This window comes from Arachis hypogaea, chromosome 8 (genome assembly GCF_003086295.3).
Source record: "Arachis hypogaea cultivar Tifrunner chromosome 8, arahy.Tifrunner.gnm2.J5K5, whole genome shotgun sequence".
Taxonomy (NCBI): domain Eukaryota; kingdom Viridiplantae; phylum Streptophyta; class Magnoliopsida; order Fabales; family Fabaceae; genus Arachis; species Arachis hypogaea.
In genome coordinates this window covers 30631670-30655820 of record NC_092043.1, presented here as the reverse complement: position 1 = coordinate 30655820, position 24151 = coordinate 30631670, and the positions used below count along the sequence as shown (strand labels likewise).

General features: G+C 36.0%; 1 protein-coding gene across 1 annotated transcript; it reads right to left on the bottom strand.

The window, feature by feature from the left end:
• Nucleotides 1–1153: 1153 nt before the first annotated feature.
• LOC112708388 (germin-like protein 9-3) lies at nucleotides 1154–1992 on the bottom strand. The gene has a single exon (XM_025760551.3). The coding sequence runs from the start codon at nucleotides 1983–1985 to the stop codon at nucleotides 1365–1367; it is 621 nt and encodes a 206-aa protein (XP_025616336.1). The 5' UTR covers nucleotides 1986–1992; the 3' UTR covers nucleotides 1154–1364.
• Nucleotides 1993–24151: the final 22159 nt, after the last annotated feature.

The following is a 24151-nucleotide window of genomic DNA, read 5'->3' as shown; positions in this document are numbered from 1 at the left end:
AGTACACCAGATATTTTAATAAATTTTAATTGTTGATCTTAATTATATATATTTTTTATAATTAAGATCGACGATTAAAAATTACTAAAATACTGGTGTACTGATTTACTTAAAAGTTTTTCTAATAAATATATTTGTTATGAAGTTCATTGGATGAAGCATGAAATATCTCTTGAGCTGCTAATATTTTTGGAACAGCTGTACCTTACTAATGCTCTCAACGGACATTTTTAGAAATACTATGCTTCATGACTGTAATTTTCTGAAAAGTCATTAGCTTAGTACTGCTGTGTATAATTGCTTTTATAGAATGAAACTTAGTCCACAGAAATTATTTTCACAATAAATTTCAATTCAAGATTAATTATGTGTTGTTCACACTTGAGAGATTTCATCCACTCAAATGCATCATTACACTTCCCCAGGTAGCATAGTGCTATATATAAATGGTTAAAGTTAAAGACTTAAAGTAGACATGCATGGATATGATGATGACAAAAATAGAAAGTAATTAATGTCTGGTGGAGTATGGAGATCTAATATTGATCGAAATACCACATGACTAAAATATATTAAAATTAACAATAAACAGCGTGGGTCTAATAATGCTCTTTAAGCCTGCTTCAACTTATAAAAATTATAAACATTTTTTTTCCGTTAAACCAAAAGATATATTCTATCATTCTCAAATTAAATAATGTATTTGGACAATCTCTTTATTTAGATGCATTACGTTTTCAATAAATTTAAGAAGTAAAAAAATACTTATTTTTAAGAAAAAATGAGTATTATTTTTACTCTTAACTTTTGAAACTTAATATATATACTCAAATAGGGTTGCAATAAAAAAAAACTGTAAATATAAACATTTTTTAAGAGTTTAATTACATAAAATAAAGACAGGAATAAAGACTTTTTAATTAACCTGAATGTTAGGAACAAAAAATTGATTTGATATTTATAGAAAGAAATAATATAAAAAATATTGTAACATTAGAATTAGATGAATTTTATGGTGTCTTTATTTTATTGTGGTGTCTAAATTGTCTAACTTACTGTAAAAAATAAAATGTATAAAATAAAAATAAAATATTTAAAATTTATTAAATATTATCTATTTGTCTCTTTTTAATAAGTTAGACACAATATCATAGGTACCATAACATTCACCTTAGACTTAAAATTATTGAGAGTAACAAAAGTTTATACTTTAATTATTACAATTAGGTGGATCAAACATTTCAGATCCTACTTATTAATGAACCACAACATGAGGGAAAGAAGAAAAAAACAATAACTTAGAGAACAAGTAACCAATAAAGCACAAAAGTAACAGATAAAATTGTATCCATGATCATCAAGATTTAGGGGGAAAATGCTTTCTTCAAAGTTTGAATGGTGGCAACATCAGTCTTGAATGACAAAGCCAAGATATTGTCATCAATGGTGGTATTAAATAGTGTGTTAGGGAGTGACACAAGGCCAGCACTTGCACTACCAAAGGCAGATATAGCAAAAGCATAGTTCTTTGAATCAGAATTGAATTGAAAGTGCACAAGTCCCTTTGGGAATATGAACAAGTCTCCAGTTTGGAGACTCTGAGTGAAAAGCTTGTTGTTTGTGTCCACGAATCCCACCTGAAGGGATCCCTGGACAACGAAGAGGAGCTCGGAGGCGCGAGGGTGGACGTGAGGAGGGTTCACACTTCCTGTTGGGAATTCAAGGACAGCATATGAAACACTCTGTCCATCTAAAGCTGGAAACTCTGCCCTGCTTGCCTTCAATACATGGAAGGTTGGGGGAGGAGTTTCTTGTGTAAGAAGGACTCTCATGCCTGTGAATGTGAAGAAGCTTCCATTAATATTGCTCCCTTCTGGGGCTATGAAGTCAGTGAGAATATCTGGATCACCAGCCATTGTTGTTTGCATAATTGCAAACCCATGTATAATCAATGAGAGGATTTTAAAGGTATTGGAAGGATACATTGTTATAATAATTAGTATCAATTATTGTTGATTAGATGATGAAATGCTTGGTGTTAAGGACACATATTTATAGTAGGTCGTTTTTTTGTATGATAACAAGTATATATGGAGATTACAATGTATCTTATTGTTGTTAAGGTACCAAGAATGCAACAGATTAAACGCCTTATCCGACACATATATATGGTCAAATGAGTAGTGTTGGTATATGCCTTTAATACCTTCATTTTGTGATCTTTTTTAATTGGTCAGGGAAAGTAAATTATTGAAATTTGTATACAAAGTACTTCGTATTTTGGGATGATTTTTCAGGTTACTGCTTGCTTTGACATGTTATGTGTGTCCTTTTTTTACAATGTTTCTTATGACTTTGTGGGAAAAGAATTTTGCCATAATGATGTGGGGTCGGGAAAAAAATTTGCACGGCAATTTTTGTCAAACAATGTAGACTTAACAAATATTTTTGGTAATCATTTTCTTTTATATTTCATTGACTTATAATTCTAGGCATATTTTTTTGTATGGTATATGACTCTCCATCGGATGATGTGTTCACTCTTCTCTTGATGATAATAATATTTGTGAATATTACATTGTGTCCCTTGGGTTTTAGTTTTTTTTTTTTTTATTTTAACAGGAAACATCGAATTAAATTTGTATTGAGAATTTAGTTTGGAAAGTAAATATAATTCTTCTAAAAAAGTTTAACTCTATGACTTATCAACTGTACTGTAAGGTTGTGTTTGTTGTTGAGAATTGGATAAGGTAAGACATTAAAAATAAAACATAAATAATAGAGTTATAAAATTTTGTGTTTTTATATTTTATTTAATAATAAACAAGAATAAATTAGGAAAATAAAATTTATTCTCATTTTTTCTCATTCAAAAAGTATAAAAGAAAAATATAATAATAAAAAATATAATTATAAAAAATTAATAAAAATAGTGAAAGAAAAAATAAAAAAATAAATTGTCTTTTATTAGTATTTTTGTGTTTTTTCTGTCAGGATGAACACAAAATACACTAATTCAGTGTTTCTAAACACAATATCCCTGTTCATGTCTTATCTGTCATGTCTTAGTATATATGTTTCAGTGTCCCATTTTTTATAAACAAATACAGTTTAAGTGTTGAGAAAAATTTTATAAGTAGTAAAAAAGGTAAAAACTCAGGTGAAGTCGTAGTCGATACCTCAGAGCCGTTAGATGAAAATTTAGTCAAATCAGTCAAATCATCTAACAGCTCTCAAATATCACCTTCACGTGAAGTCGACTGCATTTGAGTTTTCACCGTAAAAAAATATAAACTTTATATTATTAATTGAATAAAATCTTACAAATAAGTTTCTCTAAAAGATAAACATAAAAATAGAATAAAAAATAAATTTAAAAGAAATTTAAAACTAAAAATGGAAGAATTGCTTAAATGTTCAAAAATAAAAGAACAAAGGAATAACAATGAGTAAAGAATTGAAAGACAAACTGAAATTAAAATAAACAATAAAAAAAATAACTCACAATATCTATATGCACTTCCATTCTATAATTTTTTGTAGTTTCATTTTGATTAAAAATTTTGCAAAATTTTAGTATGATTTGATGTTTTGGAATGGAAGTCCCATCAATCCTTCTCTTCTATTTGTAGATAAAATTTGAGGCTCTTCTTGATGGTTATGCAAGTTACCCACATTCTTATTCTTCTTGCTATCCAAAATTTTACACCTCACTTTCTGTTTCAACTTGGGAGTTAAGTAATTTACTCCACATTCATGGCAGTTATCAGATTACATTTTTAAACACGTTTAATTATGATTCTTTTGCTCATACTCTTGACTGATTTTATATATCTTCACATCTTTCTCAAGTATTTATTTAAGTGTTCCTTCTCCGTCTTTCTCAAGAATTCTTATTCTTCCATCACTCTGTCACGCTCACTTCGACACGCTCGCATGCCGTCGCTCTGCTGCTGCCGTGCCACCATCGCTCCATCACACACTCTGCACCGTTATTGTTGTTGCTCTAATTAAAAGTACTCAATAAAAATCAGGCAATTTCATTCTTCATTAGTAATGTTCATTTCTTAGTTGATTTGTTATAATTGTATCAGCATTGTTATGATTTGTTGTGTGTGTTCGTTGTGACCTTGTTTAAATGTTTATATCTGCCGGTGTTACAAATATAAGTGTTAGAAAATTTGCTGTGATCTTTTTTAAATTGATTCAGCTTTAGAGTGAAATCGTTGGGAATACTTCTAAGGTAATTCAAAATTATTTTCTGCTGCTTTTTGCTGCTTAATGTTGTTGATTGATTTGACTCTTAATCCATACAAAAAAGAATAAGAGTGATTTTAGGTTTGTGTATTCTTGTTACTGTTATTAATTTATTTCTTATATCTAATTTGATTTATTTATTTCAAGTTCATAAATCTGGATGTGTTTATGATTTTGCATAATAGCCTTTACTTCTAACCTCATTCAAACCAAATCGTGAACCAAGTATCTCCAAGAACAAAAAGATTTACTTAGCGGTGGAAGGAGTGGGATAAGTATTATTGTGGATAAGTAATAGAAGAAGGACATAGTAGATGTTAAAAGAGTGGGTGATCGAATTCTTTCTATCAAATTTGTGGTGGAAGGAGATATTTTTCATGTGATTAGTGCATATACATCACAAGTGAGTTTGCACGAGCAACACAAGATAAGGTTTTGGGAGGATCTAGAGAGTTTGGTCAAAGACATATCTTGTTTGGATATGGAAGTATTCACAGATGTCATGGTTTCGGGGTGGTTAATACCGAGAGTAAAATAATTTTAGACTTTTCTTCAACCTTTGACCTTTTCATCGCAAATACTTGTTGTAAAACAAGAGACGAACATCTTATAACCTATAGGATGAGTGACATAATAAGCTCTCAAATTGACTTTGTCTTGTTGAGGAAAGTCGATTATAAATTTTGCATTAATTGTAAAATTATTCCAAAAGAGAGTTTAACAACACAACACAGAATGCTCATCATAGATTTTCGTTGAGCAAAAGTTGAGGAAAACACATTATACAAAGAACCCATGGACGATGTGGTGACAGATGAAAGGTGAGGAATAAAGAAGCTTCCTAAGACGAATAGAAAAAAAGATAAAGTGGAAAGGAAATGAAAGCACGGAGGGGATGTGGAGGGAGATGACAGAAGTTATTAGAAGAATAGCAAAAGAAAGTTTTGGTGAATCTAGAAGGACAGGACCAAGAGACAAAGAGTCCTGGTGGTGGAATGCGAGTGTACAAGAATAAATAAAAGCAAAAAATGAGTGTTTTGAAGAGTGGTCTTTGTGCTGCAACGTAGATAATTGAAAAAAATATAAGGCGGCTAAGAAAGAGACAAAAGTTGCTGTAAGTGATGAAAGAACAAGAACATATGAGGGTTTCTACCAGTCTTTAGGCACAAAGGAAGGAGAAAAGAGTATATATAGAATCGCAAAGAGTCATGAAAGAAAAACGAAAGACTTGGATCAAGTTAAGTGTATAAAGGATAAAGACGGAGAGATTTTGGCTCAAGATAAGAAGATCAATGAAAGGTGAAAGAGCTACTTCTATGAGTTATTTAATGAAGGACAGAAGACTCTTCCAAACCTAGGTCGGTTATGCACGACAAAAAAAGATCAAAACTTTGACTATTATCGAAATATTAGAGATTTCGATGTAAAAGAGGCTCTAAAGTGGATGAAAAATTATAAGGCAGTATGATCCGATAATATTGAAGTTTGGAAGGGTCTTAAAGAGAAAGGCATTAGTTGGTTAACCACACTTTTTAATGAGATTTTACGGTTAAAGAAGATGTCAGATGAATGGAGAAATAGTACATTGGTACCTATCTATAAGAATAAAGGAGATATACAGAGTTGTGAAAATTATAGAGAGATTAAACTCATGAGCCATATCATGAAGTTATGAGCAAGGGTGATAAAACGGAGGTTGAGACAAGAGACATAAGTAACAGAGAACCAATTTGGTTTTATGCTAGGCAGATCCACCACTAAAGCTACATCCCTATTAAGAAGCATGATGAAGATATATCATAATAATAAAAGGGATCTACTTATAGTGTTTATTGATTTGGAAAAAGCGTACGATATGGTGCTAAGAGAGGTCTGATGGAAAGTTTTGGAAAGAAAGAGAGTAAAGATCGCATATATTCGTGCAATTAAAGACATGTATGATGAGGTTACAACTAGTGTGAAAACTCAAGGTGGTATGGCAGATAAATTTTCTATTGGTATAAGATTATACTAGGGATCATCCTTAAGTCTATACATTTTCACATTAGTCTTGAAAATACTCACAGAGCAAATACAAAAGCTTGTGTCATAGTGCATGCTTTTTGCCGAGGATATCGTCCTTATGGGAGAGTCAAGGGAATACCTAAATAAGAAGTTGGATTTATGGAAAGAACATCTAAAAGTGTATGATCTACGCATAAGTCGTAATAATGTCTTGGGTGCATCATACATAATAATGGAGATATTAAACATGATGTAAATCATAGGATCCAAACAGATTGGTCAAAATGACGGAGTGCGTCTAGTTTTATATGTGACAAAATAATGTCTTTAAAATTTAAAGGTAAATTCTATCGTATTCTATCAGACCAGCTATGTTTTATGGTACAGTGTTTGGCGGCTAAAAGAGAGTACGAATATAAGTTAAGTGTCACAAAGATGAAAATGTTGAAATGGATGAGTGGTCATACGCGATTGGATAGAATAAGGAACGAATATATAAGAGAGAGAGTTGGAGTAACACTTATTGCGAAAAAGATGGTAGAATCGCATCTCAGGTGGTTTGGACATGTGAGAAGAAGACCGATAGAACACCCAATCAAGATATTGGATGAGAAGAAAGATGGATAATATATGAAAAGTAGAGAAAAACTTAAGAATACTATCCATGAGGTGATCAAATAAGATTTACATGTAAACGGTCTTTCTGTAAAGATGATACATGATAGAATTCAATCACGTCGTTTGATTCATATAACCGACCTACCTAGTGGGACAATACTTTGTTGTTATTGTTGTTGAGGTATTTGTTGCATTAGCTAATAAAAAAAATAATTCTAACATAACTTCTAATCAAATTAAGGGGTATTCTTATAAATAATGAATATAGCTTGATGTCCTGATGTTCACATGCCAACACGCATGCAGGTACCTAGCTCCTGAATATGCATCAAGTGGAAAATTGACAGAGAAGTCTGATTGTATTCTCCTTTGGAGTGATGATGTTAGAAATCCTAAGTGGAAAGCGCCCTGTGGATCTCTCAGGTGCCATGGATGATAACTTATTAGTGGACTGGGTTAGTATCATGCATGCATGTTTAAACTTTAGAGTGGATTTTCCTAACTGAATTCGTCATTAACTAATACATTAGTGTACTAGCGTAGTTGATTACACCTGAAACTTGGAAGTTTAGATATATTAATGTAACTAATACATATTTAAATTTTCTTTTATATATTAATGTAACTAAATTTAGTCTATGCTTAGAAGTTTGGATATATCAGCTAATGATCCAATAAGATTTGTCCAGCTAAAGCACCACTTCGATCCACCAAGACAAGGACAACTTTGAATAAATTGTCATTTCCGTTTATTTCAAAATTAAAGAAAAAAGTATATTGTTATTCATGTACCAGATACATCAGCATCTTTTATGTACAGTGGATGAGCATCTTTTTGGCAACAAGAAAAGAACAAGATGACAGTGCACTGAATTGAGTGATTGGAAGTGATTTTTGGGCTTCAAGAGGTAATGTGAAATTATTTTCTTTTCCTTTTGTTGTCATTTGGTTTCGGATTTCTGGAGCTTCTTTTGTTTTTATGATGCCCTCAGTTCATGCTTAAGAGTTAAGAGCTTGGTCGGAGGTGGTTTTATTAATTACCCTTGTTACTTCTTGTCATGTGTGTCTTGTTTATTTTTGTAATTTTACCCTCCCATATCTTACATCTTTTCTTATAACGAAAAGCAAAATTTTCAATAATTGAGTTTGTATTGTAGTTAGCACATACTTTTATGAAATGTAAAATTATGTATTTTGCTTGTACATTTTCATCATTTATTGTGGGAAGTGACTTAGCATGTTGGTTGATGAAATGCATCTTTTGAACCGAAAAAAAAAGAGTATAAGGAAATGATCAGTTTGAAATGTTAAAATGCCAATCTCTCTCATTTATTACTTTGATAAAATTATAAATTTATTATCTAATATTTAGTATAAATTTTATTTTTATATTTAAAAATTTATTTATCTCATTATCTAATATTTATTATAAATTCTATCTCTATATTTAAAAATTTGTTTGTATTAATTATTTATTAATTTTGCATTAATTCTAATATTTGCAATATTCATTCATTCTTAAAGAAATTCACATTGCTCTTTTTTTCGGATCTGATTTTCTTTTCTCTCTCTTCTCTTTAGAGAACACTTGAGTTTTTTTAAAGAGTAAACTACCATTTGTACTCACGAAAGTTGAAAACGCTGACATATCTACCCATAAAAAAAGAAAATTACCATTTCTACTCATGAAATATGGATTTCGCATAACAAAATTATTCAAACACTAAAAAATTACTTAAAATCCCTAAATTACGCTTATCTCCACCACCACACCACCTCCTTCACCTAATCACCTTTCTAACCCTAACCGTCTTCACCCAGCCACCACCCCTCTTTCCCTTTCCAATCACAAATCCCACCACCACCCTCTTCACCCAACCACCATCCCTCTTTCCCTTTCTAACACACTCTCACTATTACTTCCCACTGAGTCCCCACCACTGCTCCAATGGCTCCTTACCACACCCTCCTCTCTTTCATCCTCACAGTCACAGCAACACTTGCTGTCGCTTCACCAAAAAAGAAGAGCACCTTCATAGTGCAATTCCACCATGAAGCCAAGCCCTCCATCTTCCCAACCCACAAGCACTGGTACGAATCCTCTCTCGCTTCTATTATCAACCATGCCACTGCAGCTGAAACTACCACCACCACCACCATCGTCCTTCAACGACCGCAACCTTGGCCCTGTTCCTCCCAACTAGAAAGGAAAATTAGGGAAATCAATGGTGGAGGAGAAATACAAAACCCTAGAGGTAGTGGAGAAGAACCCCAAATCAGGGGTGTTCCACCTTTATTTGAATCGTCCGAGACAACGCAACGCTCTGACGCATGATTTCTGCACTGAATTCCCCAAAGCCCTGTATGCCCTGGACCACAACCGTGACGTCAACGTCATCGTGTTATCCGGCGCCGGTGATCACTTTTGCTCCGGCATCGACATTTCCCAGTTGAAATCTATCACGCAGTCCTACCACGATGCCGGAGAGAGTCTCCGTCGGCAGATCCTGGCGATGCAAGATTCCGTCACGGCGTTGGAGCGGTGCCGGAAGCCAGTGATTGCTAGTACCCATGGCGCTTGCATCGGTGGTGCAATTGACATCGTGACAGCCTGTGACTTAAGGTATTGCATGGAGGAAGCGTTCTTTTCGGTGAAGGAGGTTGATGGCCATAGCACCCACACCGTTTCCATCGTGATTGAGAGAGAGAGAGAGGAGGGGGGAGGAGATGATAGTGGTAGTGGTAGAGAGAGGGGTAGTTTAGGAATTTTATTTAATTTTTTAGAGTTTGAATAATTTTGCTTGTAAAAATTATTTTTCATGGGTACAAATGATAATTTCCTTTTTCTATGGGTAGATATCTCAGCGTTTTCAACTTTCGTGGGTACAAATGGTAGTTTACTCTTTTTTAAAAGAGTGATTGCATTCTGTTACCTAGATATGATTTTTTTATAATGAAAGAATATAAAAAATACATAGTATATAAAGTGTAATAATTCAATAAATATTTTTTAAAAAATTTTTTATTCTTTTTAAAATAAATTATTACCTAAGATTATTTTTTTATCAATAATAGATGTAAGTTTATTTTTTATAATTTTTTAAAGTAAAAGTATATAAAAAGTATATAGTGTATAAAGTGTTAATAACTTAACAAATATCTTTTAAAAAAAAAATTTCATCTTTTTTTTAAAATGAGAAGAACTTATTTTTCTTTATATCTAAATCTCTTCTGACATTACAATTTGACTTAGAGCATGTAATTTTCTTTACATTCATTGCCGTAATAAGCTATAGGCCTGAGTTCATCCTTGATGAGGCCGTCTTTTTTGTTTTTCTCCTCTCCTCTACTGAAAGAAAGCCTTTTTCTTATGGTCAGGATAGTTCGGCTGATTCATTAGAACAGATGAATAAGAATTTTTTCCGAGGCAGAGCTGCCAGCACATTTGAACGGATTTGGATTGGTAATAGCTATAGATTTTTAATCGGATTTGATTACCTTGACCATGTTCATTTTTAATGGTGTTTTCTTAAGTGTGTACTTCCTGCAGCGGCTGCAGTAGCGGTAGCAATCGTGGGAGGATCAGCTGTGGTTGATAGAGATGCTTCATAGGGCCCTTAATCAACTGCTTGTAGATGAGCAAATACGTTAAGGATAGCGATTGATGAAACGATGACGGTTATTTCTATTATAAACTTCATGATGTACTTTTTGGTAGAAGAGTTGTTAAGGTTGGTTTTTTTCACTAAGTGGAGATTAATGTGATTTTTCATCTATGCAATTACGATAAGGTTATTCTTGCTTGGTTGAAGAAAGGACTCGGCCACCGTCAACTGCCTAACAATCAGTGGCGGTTAGGGAGTCTCGCTTCAGCTGCGGTGGCCTGGCCCTTCATGATGGCTGCCATTTGATTTGGCATTCGGGTAAGGAGATAAAAATTATTTAGCCTCTGCATGTTATTTGTATTAAATCAACCACGTTAAAAGTTTATAAAAAAATTTAAAATTTAAAATTTTGCAAGTTTGTTTTGTTTTGTTGTGTACATATCATTTTTTTATTTTTAATTGAATAAAAAATACACCAATTATCTTTATATACTCCCTCAAATTTATTATGATATTTGAGTTTCTAATAATTCTGTCGGCCATACATGATTAAAACAATCAATTCGAACCATTCAACTTCATTCTTTTAGTGTTTCACTTTCACTCACCATAGATGATATCAATCCCTCTCAAAATCCAACTAATCCTTTTTACATACATCCAAAGAAGAACCTAAAAATAATTACCCAAAATATATGGATTATAGATTCTTTATTGGCACAATTTTTTCTTCCTGATGACCCTTTGTCTCTATCTGGAGAGATGTAACAATCTTCCTCTCCTGGTTTTTTCGTTTTTTTGTCACTATCCATAGTTCAAAGTGTAATTTATCTCTTTAATGTCTCTTCTCTTCACCTTCGTGAGAAGTTACATATACTGACTTTTTTTGTATTGTCCAACTCCAAGAAAAAATATATGGATTGAAACAAAGTTTCTTATTTTTACTGACTTCTACACAACACTCAGAACTTTATGGAAAAAGATAAAAAACTCTCCCACATTATTACTTCTTTAAAAATTATGTTTGGCATCCATTTCATCCTAATAAAAACATTTTATTTTTAAATTTATCTATCACTTATCTTAAAATATATATTAAAATTATAAATTAAAATTTTAATACTCGTTTGCATAGATGCCACCAAATCTAAAATTAATTTGTACTAACATTCATGCTTTGGAAAAAGAGAAGTAAAAGTTAAAAATATATATATATATTGAAAAGAAAAATGGACTCGATAGAAGCTAGTAAAAACTTAAATGGCACGTATTAAGAAGTATCGATTAACATTGTTTTTGTGTTCATATGAATTTTAGTACTCACCAATCACCACTATTTCTTTAAAAATTGTGCCCGTCATCAATTTCATCATAATAAAAATATTTTATTTTTAAATTTATCTATTTTTTATCTTAAAATACATATTAAAATTCCAAATTAAAATTCTAAAATTCGTTTGCATAAATGCAAGAAAATATAAAAATAATTTGTACTAATATTTATATTTTGGAAAAAGAAAAGTAAAAGTTAAAAGACAAGAAAAGACATTGAAGAGAGGAATGAATTTGTTCGAAGCTAGTAAAGACCTAAATGGCACATATTAAGAAGCATCGATTAGCATTGCTTCTGTGTTCGCATAGATTTTAGTGCTCATCAGTAGCCACTACTTTTTTAAAAATTGTATCTGACATTAATTTTATCATAATAAAAATATTTTATTTTTTTAATTTATCTATCACTTATCTTAAAAATACATACTAAAATTATAAATTAAAATTCTAAAACTCGTTTGCATAGATCCAACAAAATCTAAAAATTATTTGTTCTAACATTCATGTTTTGGAAGAAAAGAAATAAAAGTTAAAAAAACAAACAAAAGCTATTGAAGAGAGAAATGAGTTCGAGAGAAGCGAATAAAGGCTTAAATGACACGTATTAAGAAGCATCAATTAGTATTGTTTTTGCGTTCTTATGTATTTCAGTGCTCATGAAAATGGATCTTTTCCATTATTTTTTTTGTTACTGGAGAGAATAAAATGTAATCTCCTACCATTAATTTTATAAGTGGGACCAGAAATAAATAAGAGAGAGAATACAATGAAAAATGAAATCTTCCACTGAATACCATCCAATTTTTTTCACTGGAGAGGATCCACTCCCTCAGTCACCACTACTTTAAAAGTTGTGCCTGATATCAATTTCATCATAATAAAAATATTTTATTTTTTAATTTATCTATTTCTTATCTTAAAAATACATATTAAAATTATAAATTAAAATTCCAAAATTCGTTTGCATAAATGCAACAAAATCTAAAAGTAATTTGTACTAACATTCATGTTGCGGGAAAAAAGAAGTAAAAGTTAAAAGAAAAAAATATATATTGAAGAGAAGAATGGATTTGCTGGAATTGGAAGCGAGTAAAGGCTTAATGGCACGTATTAAGAATTATCGATTAGCATTGTTTTTGCGTTCACATGGGTTTTAGTGTGTACTAATCACCACTACTTCTTTAAAAATTGTTTCTGTTGTTAATTTTATGGTAATAAAAATATTTTATTTTTTAATTTATCTATCACTTATCTTAAAAATACATATTAAAATTATAAATTAAAATTCTAAAACTTGTTTGCATAGATGCAATAAAATTTAAAAGTAATTTATACTAACATTTATGTTTTGAAAAAAGAGAAGTAAAAGTTGAAAGAAAAAAAGATATTAAAGAGAAAATGAATTTACTCAAAACGAGTAAAGACCTAAATAACACGTATTAAAAAACATCGTCTAATTAAGGTTGTTTCTGCATTCATCTCATGGATTTCAGCACTCAACCATCTTTATTACTTCTCTAAAAATTATACTTAGCATCAATTTCATCATAATAAAAATATTTTATTTTTAAATTTATCTATGACTTATCTTAAAAATATATATTAAAATTATAAATTAAAAAATATTTTATTAAAAATATAAAAAATTAAAATTTTAATATATTTATTTTACTTATTAAAAATTTTCATTAACAATAAATTTATTATATACTTTAAATATACTTATTAGTTAAATCTTTTACTTTTGATTAGCTTAAGTTAGATTAGTAATTAATTCATTAATTTGTCTAAATAAATATTAAAAATTTAAATTTTATTTTATATATACAATAATAAATTAATTAATAATAAATTTTTAATTAAAATTTTGATTTACTATAGATTAATTTTTAGTGCGTCGAAATAAAAGTATTATAAAAAAAATAACAATTTATTTTTCTTTTTAATTATTTTGTGGGCCTAAGCTTAAGAGTGAGCTTATAGTACAGTGGTCAACAATAAAAATATAAAGTTTTTCTTAAAAATTAATAAATTAATGTGAATCTTAATTAGCCTTATTAGATAAGTTTCGGGTGTATAGAGTAGAATACAAGGTTTCATTGAAATTTAGAACAAAAGAAATAATTAAGATCTCCCCTGTAATTAATATTCCATCACATTAACCTTACGGTGTCCCAAACATTGACGACACTAAAAAAGAGTTTCATTAGAGCTGTTTCTTACTTTCTTTAATTTACTGCAAAAACATAAATAAGCCATTCAGCCCCCATATATATTGCAATAATTTGTTCCTGGATGAAATAATTTTAGGTATATATATATATTATTTTATATATATTTAATATATATTTTATATTTAAATATATTTTTATAAATAATTATTTTAATATACTTCATCGTCTTTCTCTTAAAATTTATTATTGATCTTGCCTGGGAAAAAGATCGGCTTCCACTCCTCGGGATTGGCCGAGCTATAGGCTGGAATGTTGAGCGTCCGTCCTTCTGAGTTCGAGCTTCTTATGGTTATTGTTATGCAAGAATGCGGGCAATGAAAAATGGGGGGAGTGTACCTGCAAAGGCACTCCGATGCTTAAGTCAGTATTCGGAATACCGTAAAAAAACTTACCTTAACGAGATTTTTTCCCGACCTCTCTGAGGATTTTTTTCTATCTCTTTCATATGACTAAACCCTTCAGTGGGCTAAACAATAAGCAACAGTGGGTGTCTTTCCGAGCCATACAGGGTCGGAGAGTTTTCACCCTTTTTGACGAATCCTTCCATGACTTCAAAAATTATTTTTTCAAAGTTCAAGGTGTAGAGGGTCACCACCCCTTTTTTCTGGATGATAATTCTTCTCCTCGCTTTCCTCTATACTGGCTGGAGGCCTCCCCTTGTGAGAAATATAGTCTTGATGACCTGGATGAAGTAGAAGCGGCCATTGTGGGGTTCCTCCGAGAAGTGTAGGGGAGGGTCCCATATTTGGACACTAAAAAGTTTCTCCAGGGGTCTCCAACCTTTGTCCAGTCAATGCTAGGTAGCTTTTACTTGTTTGTTAGATTTCCGACTTGTCTGACTGATATTTCCGACTTGTCTGACTGATCTTTCCGACTTGTCTAATCTATTAGCTATTGTTTTTCAGAGATGGCGAAGGCAAATGCTCAGGAGTCTTACCAGAGAGTCCAGGAGGCCAAAGCAAGGTCTCGCGTCAGGACTGGTAGCGTCAAGGCGGTTATCTCTCCTCCCCCTCCTCCTCGGAACGTTGGGACTCCTTCCCAGCCCATTGTGATTTCTTCTTCGGTTTTCTCTCAGCCGCCCCCTCCGCTCGACCTTCTCTTGAGCCAGAGAAGAAGAAGCGCAAGACCTTAGAGTCTGGCTCTTCTGGTGAGGTTAAGGCGGATGCTCTTGCATTCGTCCGAAAGAACATCTACCCCCATGCTCACATAAGCATGGATGATGTTTCTGTTCGGCACCACCTTACCACTTTGGTTGAGGAGAGTCTCAAGGCGGTGGGAGTTTGCAGCAAACTCTTGGATATTTTTGAGAAGGCTCCACTCAGTTCTTTGGGAATGACCTCGAGGGTCGAAGAGCTGGAAGGGAGGCTTCTTATGTTTCAAGAGCATGAGAGGGAGTTGAAGGAGGAAGTCGCCAAGTTGAAGGAGGAGAGAGATAACCTCCGGAAAAAGGAGAGGAAGTTGCAAGCCCAATGCAACATGGAGGTGGACTTGAGGAAAACAACGCAGGCCAACTACCAAAGTTTATTTGATGATCTTGTATCTGTGAAGAATGATCTGCTGAATTCTCGGAAGGCCTATACCGAGTTGGAGGACTCTATTGCTGATGGCGCCGAGGAGGCTTGGAGGATCTTTAAGGAGCAGGTCGAAGTCATTGCTCCTGACTTGGACCTTTCTCCTTTAGATCCTCATAAAGTCGTCATTAATGGTGCCATTGTGGATCCTCCTGCCCCCGTGATTGTTTCCGAGTCAGAATTGAAGACTCGCGGGCAGAGGATCATTGAGTCCCCTCCTCGCCCTAAGGACGCTCCGAGCTCTTCTATCGTTCCTCCGACTTCCTCTTCATCTCCTATGGATGCCTCTCTTCCCGGTCCTGGTGGTGGTGATCCGTCTATTCCTTTTCCGAAAAAGTAATTTGTTGGCTATTTGGGGGCCCGGCCTGTGGGTCCCCTCTTTTTTAGACTTCTTTATTTGTGTTGGTGGTGATGTTTTGAACAATTTTTTGGCCTTTTAAGGCCGTAAACAAAACACTTTATAATACCCTTTTTAATAAGGGTTTAAGTTAAAAAATAAATACCCTTTTTTGGATAAGGGTTTAGGTTACCTTATGCGTGCATGCTTCTCTGATTGTAATTTTTTCGAATTTCCCTTGATCTTTTCTGGAAAAAAAAACTTTTCTTGGGCTTGTTTTGTCTTTCTGAGACTTTTTGATATTTCAGGACAGCCTTTCAATCTTTTCTGGGGTTTTTTTTTATCTCTTTTGTTATTCCTAGTACTCAATTTTGTTTTATTGAGTTTTCATGATTTAGGCTACTTCTGTGATTCATTTTTGCTTTACTCGGTTTTCCATTTCGACTTATAAGTCGGAATGTTTCCGAGTTTATCATGATCAACTTCTATAACCTCTTTACACCGACTTGTACCTCGTCGTTTTATCCTAACGACCTATCTAGGTCGGTTCATGGGATTTTTACGTTTTGTCGAGCTTAAGTCGGCGTGTTTCGTCGAAAGAGAAAAAAAAAGGAATTTATAAGAGATATTTGTAAGATGAAAAAGATCTTTATTAATTGGGGAGGTACTTTATTGCTACTAAGGGTTTTTGACAATCTATTTCCCTTAGCCCCTACTATGATGCCTCGTTAAAAACCCTTCTCCAGAAAAAACCCTTTGGGAAAAAATCATGAAGTTGGGAAAAGAGTACATCAGGGAGTAGGGTTCGCTTTTAACTGTAGTACCTTTTCATATTACAAGCATGCCACGACCTCGGTAACTTGGTGTCGTCCAGGTCAGTCACCTTATAATAGCCTTTTCCTAAGACCTCATTGATTTTGTATGGTCCCTTCCAATTTGCAGCGAGCTTTCCTTCCCCTGATTTGTTGACTCCAATGTCGTTTCTGATCAAGACCAAGTCACTTGGGGTGAATGCTCTTCGAATGACTTTTTTTGTTGTATCTTGTAGTCATCCTTTGCTTCAACGCTGCTTCTCTTATCTGGGCTTCTTCTCGGACTTCTGGGAGCAAGTCGAGATCCTCTTTGTGCCCCTGTATATTTCCGATCTCGTCATGGAGAATCACTCTTGGGCTTTGTTCGTTGACTTCTATTGGTATCATGGCTTCTACGCCAGAAACTAGTCGGAAGGGTGTTTCTCCAGTGGCGGATTGGGGGGTCGTCCTGTAAGCCCATAGCACTTGTGGGAGCTCTTCAGCCCAGGCTCCTTTTGCATCTTGTAACCTTTTCTTTAGCCCTGCCAGTATGACTTTGTTGGCTGCCTCAGCTTGCCCATTGGCTTGCGGGTGCTCCACCGAGGTGAACTGGTGCTTGATTTTCATACTGGCTACTAGGCTTCTAAAGGTAGAGTCGGTGAACTGGGTTCCATTATCTGTAGTAATGGAATGAGGTATCACATACCTTGTATTGATATTTTTGTAGAGGAACCTCTGACTTCTTTGTGCGGTGATGGTGGCCAATGGTTCTGCTTCTATCCACTTTGTGAAGTAATCTATTCCCACGATCAGGTATTTGACTTGTCCTGGCGCTTGGGGAAAAGGACCTAACAAATCCATTCCCCATTTTGCAAAGGGCCATGGAGAAGTGATACTGATGAGCTCCTCTGGGGGAGCCACGTGGAAATTTGCATGCATCTGACATGGTTGGCACTTTTTCACAAGTTCTGTGGCATTTTTCTGCAAGGTCGGCCAGTAGAATCCTGCTCGGATTACTTTCCTGGCTAGTGACCTTGCTCCGAGATGATTTTCGCAGATTCCACTATGGACTTCCTCTAACACCTCGGTGGTTTTTGAGGTCGGTACGCACTTTAACAATGGTGTTGATATCCCCCTTCTGTAGAGAATATTTCTCACCGAGGTGTAGTGTTGTGCTTCCCTTCGGATCTTCTTAGCCTCTTTCTCCTCCTTGGGGAGGGTGTCGAATTTCATGTATTCGACCAAGGGGTTCATCCATCCGAGGTTTAATCCGACCACTTCAAAGATTTCTTGTTTGTCTTCTATTTTTACCACTGAGGCTTCTTGTTTTATGTGCTTGACCTCGGTTTCTGTGAAGCACCCAAGGTGTTCCAGAGTTTTTCCAAGTACCTCTTCATATTTGGGTCCTTTGCCTGATATTCTCCACTTATTTGGGAGGTCACCACTTGTGAGTCGCTGTATATCATCACCTTTGTAGCACCGACTTCTTCTGCCAGCTTCAATCCAGCAATCAAGGCTTCATACTCTGCCTGATTATTTGAAGCTGGGAATTCAAATTTTAGGGAAACCTCTATCTGGGTTCCTCTTTCATCTACCAATATTATGCCTGCACCGCTTCCTGTTTTGTTGGAGGATCCATCTACATAGAGTTCCCATGTAGTTGGTTTTTTCTCCTGATCCCCTGCGTATTCTGCAATAAAGTCGGCGAGGCATTGGGCTTTAATCGCCGTCCGAGTTTCATATCTTAAGTCGAACTCGGAGAGCTCTATTGCCCATTGAACCATTCTTCCTGCAACATCCATCTTTTGGAGGATTTGCTTCATGGGTTGGTTCGTACGGACTCTTATTGTGTGAGCTTGAAAGTAAGGTCGTAGCCTTCGTGAGGCTACTACTAAGGAGTAGGCAAACTTCTCTAGTTTGTGGTACCTTAGCTCAGGGCCTTGTAGAACTTTACTGATGAAATATACTGGATGTTGGCCGACCTCGTCTTCTCTTATCAGGGCTGATGAGACAGCCTTGTCTGCTACAGATAAGTATAGGACGAGGTCTTTTCCAGCTACAGGTCGGGTCAGAATAGGAGGTTGGTTTAAGAACTTTTTGAACTCCTGAAACGCCTCCTCGCATTCAGGGGTCCATTCGAACTGACATCCCTTTCTCAATAAAGAGAACAGTGGAAGGGATTTTAGTGCTGATCCTGCCAAAAATCTGGAGAGGGCTGTAAGTCGGCCATTCAGCTGCTGGACCTCTCTCAAACAAGTTGGGCTTTTCATTTCCAGGATAGCTCTACACTTATCGGGATTGGCTTCGATCCCTCTTTGTGTTAGCATAAACCCTAGAAATTTCCCTGCTTCCACCGCGAAGGCGCACTTTGCGGGATTTAGTCTCATCCCGTGCAACCTTATGGTGTCAAAGACTTGTGAAAGGTCTGACAAGAGGTCGACTTTCTTCTTGGTCTTTACCAACATGTCGTCGACGTATACTTCCATTAGGCCCCCAAGGTGAGAGGCGAACACCTTATTCATCAACCTTTGATATGTGGCCCCTGCATTTTTCAATCCAAATGGCATGACCACGTAGCAGAAATTAGCTCTGGGTGTGATGAATGATGTCTTCTCCTGATCTGGCTCATACATCGGGATTTGATTATACCCCGAGTAGGCGTCCATGAACGACAAGTGTTGATACCCCGAGCTGGAGTCTACTAGAGTATCAACACTTAGCAGTGGATAAGGGTCCTTGGGACATGCCTTATTCAAGTCGGTATAGTCGACACACATTCTCCATTTGCCATTTTGTTTTTTGACTAGTACAACATTGGCTAGCCATGTTGGGTACTTGACTTCTCTGATGAAGCCAGCTTCTAGGAGCGCCTGTACTTGTTCTTCTACTACTAGGGCTCGTTCTGGGCCGAGCTTGCGTCTTCTTTGTTGTACAGGTCGGGACCCCGGGTAGACCGAGAGTTTGTGGGACATGAGCTCGGGGTCTATCCCAGGCATATCGGAAGCCTTCCAAGCAAAGAGGTCGGAGTTTTCTCTTAGGAGCTTAATCAATCCTTGTTTTAGGGTTTCCCCTAGGTTGGCTCCTATGTGAGTATTTTTTTCCTTCCTCTTTACAGACCTGTATCTCCTTGGTTTTTCCTCCCGGTTGTGGTCGCAGCTCTTCTCTAGCCCTTGCGCCACCGAGTTCTATTGTGTTAACTTCTTTGCCTTTTCCTCTCAGGTTTAGGCTTTCATTGTAGCATTTCCTTGCCAACTTTTGATCTCCCCTTACCGTTGCTATCCCTGCTGAAGTCGGGAATTTCATGCAAAGGTGGGGAGTGGATACCACTGCTCCGAGTCGATTAAGAGTAGCTCTGCCGATTAAAGCGTTATATGCTGACCCCACATCGATGACTATGAAGTCTATACTCAGAGTCTTTGATTTTTTCCCCTTTCCAAAAGTGGTGTGGAGGGGTAAAAATCCTAGTGGCTTTATTGGCGTGTCACCCAACCCGTATAAGGTGTCGGGGTAGGCTCTTAGTTCTTTCTCATCCAACCCTAGTTTGTCAAAAGTGGGCTTAAAAAGGATGTTGATAAACCCCATTTGTAGGGTTTATCTTGTGCTTGATTTAAGGGATTTTATGACCTTTTGCCCACATTTATTCAATGAAATAGCATGGTTTTATAACTTCTCCCTTAATTGTGCTTAAGAGTGAAAACATGCTTTTTAGGTCTTAAAATAGCTAAATCTAATTCACCTTGATTCCATTAGATGCCTTGATATGTTTGTTAAGTGATTTAAGGTTTAGGAGGCAAAGATTGGATCAAGAGAATGAAGAAAGAAGCATGAAAAGTTGGAGAACTTATGAAGAAATGAAAGAACCGGAAAGCTGTCAAGCCAACCTCTTCGCACTTAAATGACCATAACTTGAGCTACAGAGATCCAAATGATGCGGTTCTAGTTGGGTTAGAAAGCTAACATCCGGGGCTTTGAAACGATATAAGATTTACCATAGTTGCTACACGTATGGTGGCGCGCACGAGCATAGTACGCGCACGCGCCGTTGCTGCCACCTGGTTCACTTAAAGCAAAACGTGGCCAGTGAATTCTAAAGCCTTGTGGGCCCAATCCAACTCATTTCTGATGCTATTTAACCCAAGGAATGAAGAGGGAAACACATGTTAGTTACCATTAGTTTAGTTTAGTAGTTAGAATTAGTTTCTAGAGAGAGAAGCTCTCACTTCTCTCTAGAATTAGGATTAGGATTAGGATTAGTTCTTAGATCTAGGTTTTAATCTTTGCTTTCTTCTACTTCTACATCTCAATTCCTTGTTGTTAGATTCATTATTCTTCCATTCTTTTGTTGTGATTTCCTTTATGTTGTTCTTGTATTTTGTTGTAGATCTAGTATTGTTCCTTCCATTTTCTTTCAATTCAATAAGAGGTAATTCATAATAATTGTTCTTCTTTACTTTTCTATTGTTGATCTCTTGCCTTCGTAGTTAGATCTTTCTTTAATTCTTGCAATTTATGTTGTTTACTTTTATTGCCTTTTATGTGTTTGTTGAAATGCCTCTTCTAGATATGGTATAGATTTTGTTCCTCTTGGCCTAGGTAGAGTAATTAGTGACTCTTGAGTTATCTAATTCCTTTGTTGATTGATAATTGGAGAGATTGCTAATTGGTTTGGAGTGCACTAAAGCTAGTCTTTCCTTGGGAGTTGGCTTGGACTTGTGGCTCAAGTCAATTCATCCACTTAACTTTCCTTTATTTAGTAAGGGTTAACTAAGTGGTAGCAATGAACAATTCTCATCACAATTGAGGAGGATAACTAGGATAGGACTTCTAATTTTCATACCTTGCCAAGAGCCTTTTATAGTTGTTAGTTTACTTTCTTGCCATTATCTTTCATGCCTCTTATCAAAATCCCAAAAATAACTCAACCAATAACAAAACACTTCATTACAATTCCTAGGGAGAACGACCCGAGGTTTGAATACTTCGGTTTATAAATTTAGGGGTTTGTTTTAGTGACAAACAACCTTTTGTATGAAAGGATTATTGCTTGGTTTAGAAACTATACTTCGACGAGATTTTATTTGAGAAATTCTAAATCGTCAAAAATGCAATCATCAGATGTCCGCCGAGCTTCCTTGGTCTACTAGGGTTCTGTAGAGATGGGCATTTGCTAGGATCATAGTTATTACCACTGGATCATCATGTCCAGGGATTATTCCTTGCCCATCTTCTTTGGTGAATGAAATGGTGGGGAGGTCGGCGGATTCACCTCTGACCTGTTAGACTCGCTTGAGATGTCTCTTGCGAGAGGACTTAGTGAGGCCCCCTCCTGCAAACCCTCCTGAGATCATATGTATATGTCTCTCCGTAGTCTGTGGTGGTGGGTCTCTTCTATCTATATCATCTCGCTTCCTTTTTCCGTGACCATCCGACCTTTCTATGAGATATCTGTCAAACCGACCCTCTCTAGCCAGCTTTTCTATCACATTCCTAAGGTCGTAACAGTCATTTGTGGAGTGACCGTATATTTTATGGTACTCACAGTAGTCGCTGCGGCTCCCCCCTTTTTTACTTTTAATGGGTCTAGGGGGCGGCAGCCTTTCAGTATTACAAATCTCTCTGTATACATCCACTATAGAAACTTTCAGAGGAGTATAAGAGTGGTATTTTCTTGGCCTCTCGAGACCGAGTTCTTCCTTTTTCTTGGTTTCCCTCTCCCTCTCTTTTGTTGAGGGAGGGTGCCCAGGTCGCCAACTCGGGTCTCTCAGCTTAGCATTTTCCTCCATATTGATGTATTTTTCAGCTCTTTCCTGTACATCACTTAGAGAGACGGGGTGTCTTTTAGATATGGACTGTGAGAAGGGACCTTCTCTAAGTCCATTGACTAACCCTATTATGACTGCCTCTGTGGGCAGGTTTTCAATCTCTAAACATGCTTTGTTGAACCTTTCCATATAGGCTCGTAAGGATTCTCCGACCTCCTGTTTTATTCCCAGGAGGCTCGGTGCATGTTTCACTTTGTCTTTCTGGATAGAGAACCTCATCAAAAACTTCCTTGAGAGGTCTTCAAAACTGGTGATCGACCTCGGGGGGAGGCTGTCGAACCACTTCATCGCTGCTTTCGATAGAGTAGTCGGGAAAGCTTTGCATCGCGTAGCGTCGGAAGCATCAGCTAGGTACATCCGACTTTTGAAATTGCTTAAGTGATGCCTCGGATCCGTGGTTCCATCGTAGAGGTCCATATCGGGGCTTTTGAAGTTCCTCGGAACTTTTGCCCTCATTATGTCCTCACTGAAAAGATCCTCCCCTCCTAGGGGCGGTTCTTCTTGCTCGTCACGGGAGTTCCGACCTTTGAGGGAGGATTCTAACTTTAAGAGTTTTCTTTCTAACTCTTTTCGTCGTTCCATCTCCTTTTTAGGTTCTTTTCAGTCTCCTTTTGTCGCTCCCGTTCTTGTTCTAACTGTTCCAGGCGACTGTGGACTAATTCCATGAGTTCAGTTGCATGGGAGGGTCCCTCTTTCTCTGATTTGCGCCCTTCTGAAGAATTCACCTTCGGGTTTTTTGCTCCGGAGTGTTGATCATTGGTTCCATGGTGGAGGGTCAAGTCTGCATCATTATTACCTGTGTCCAGAGCTCTTGTTCAGAATCTGACTCCACATGACCCTCTTCGAGGGATCTGTCCGCCATCACTGGTTGATCTCTTGGTTCCCCGGCAACGGCGCCAATGTTACGGTGGGTAACCGGAGATTAATGGATTGGATGGTGTTGGTTGACCCAATCGCTTGAAAGAGGAGGCCTTCGAGTGGGTCTGCACCTTGGGGGCCTCCGTCCGACTTGCGTGTGTGAAAGAATGGGGGTGGTACCTGCAAAGACACTTCGATGCCTAAGTCAACAAAGGATTAAGCAGGTTTAGAATGTATTGGAACTTAGAGATACCTGAGGGGTGTCAGTGTATTTATAGTGGTGAACCAATAACCACTGCTGAAGTAGTTCCACCTTTTAAGGTGGATAACCGTCCCTTTATCTTAGGGAAGTTGAGATATGGTTCTTGGAAGTGAGTAGAGAGATTTTAGGGGCAGTTACTCATTTGAATGAGTGCTTATCTGCCAGCTAACTTTCGTCCCGACTTCTTTGGAGCAAGTCGTGGTGATGACCGACTTCGTAAGACAAAGATCGGTGCTGGGTGAGGCTCAATCATTTGGATCAGGCCCTTCGTTTGGACCTGGGCCTTTACTATTGGGCCATGGTATGAACAATTATTATTATCCGATAAATTAAAGTATGATTTATTCGTGGAGTCACACCAAAATTAAACAATGTCATAATCATATTTATTAATTACGAGTAGAGTTGTATCAAATTCATTAATAATAGGGTAAATACCTATATGAATAATTTTTTTGAA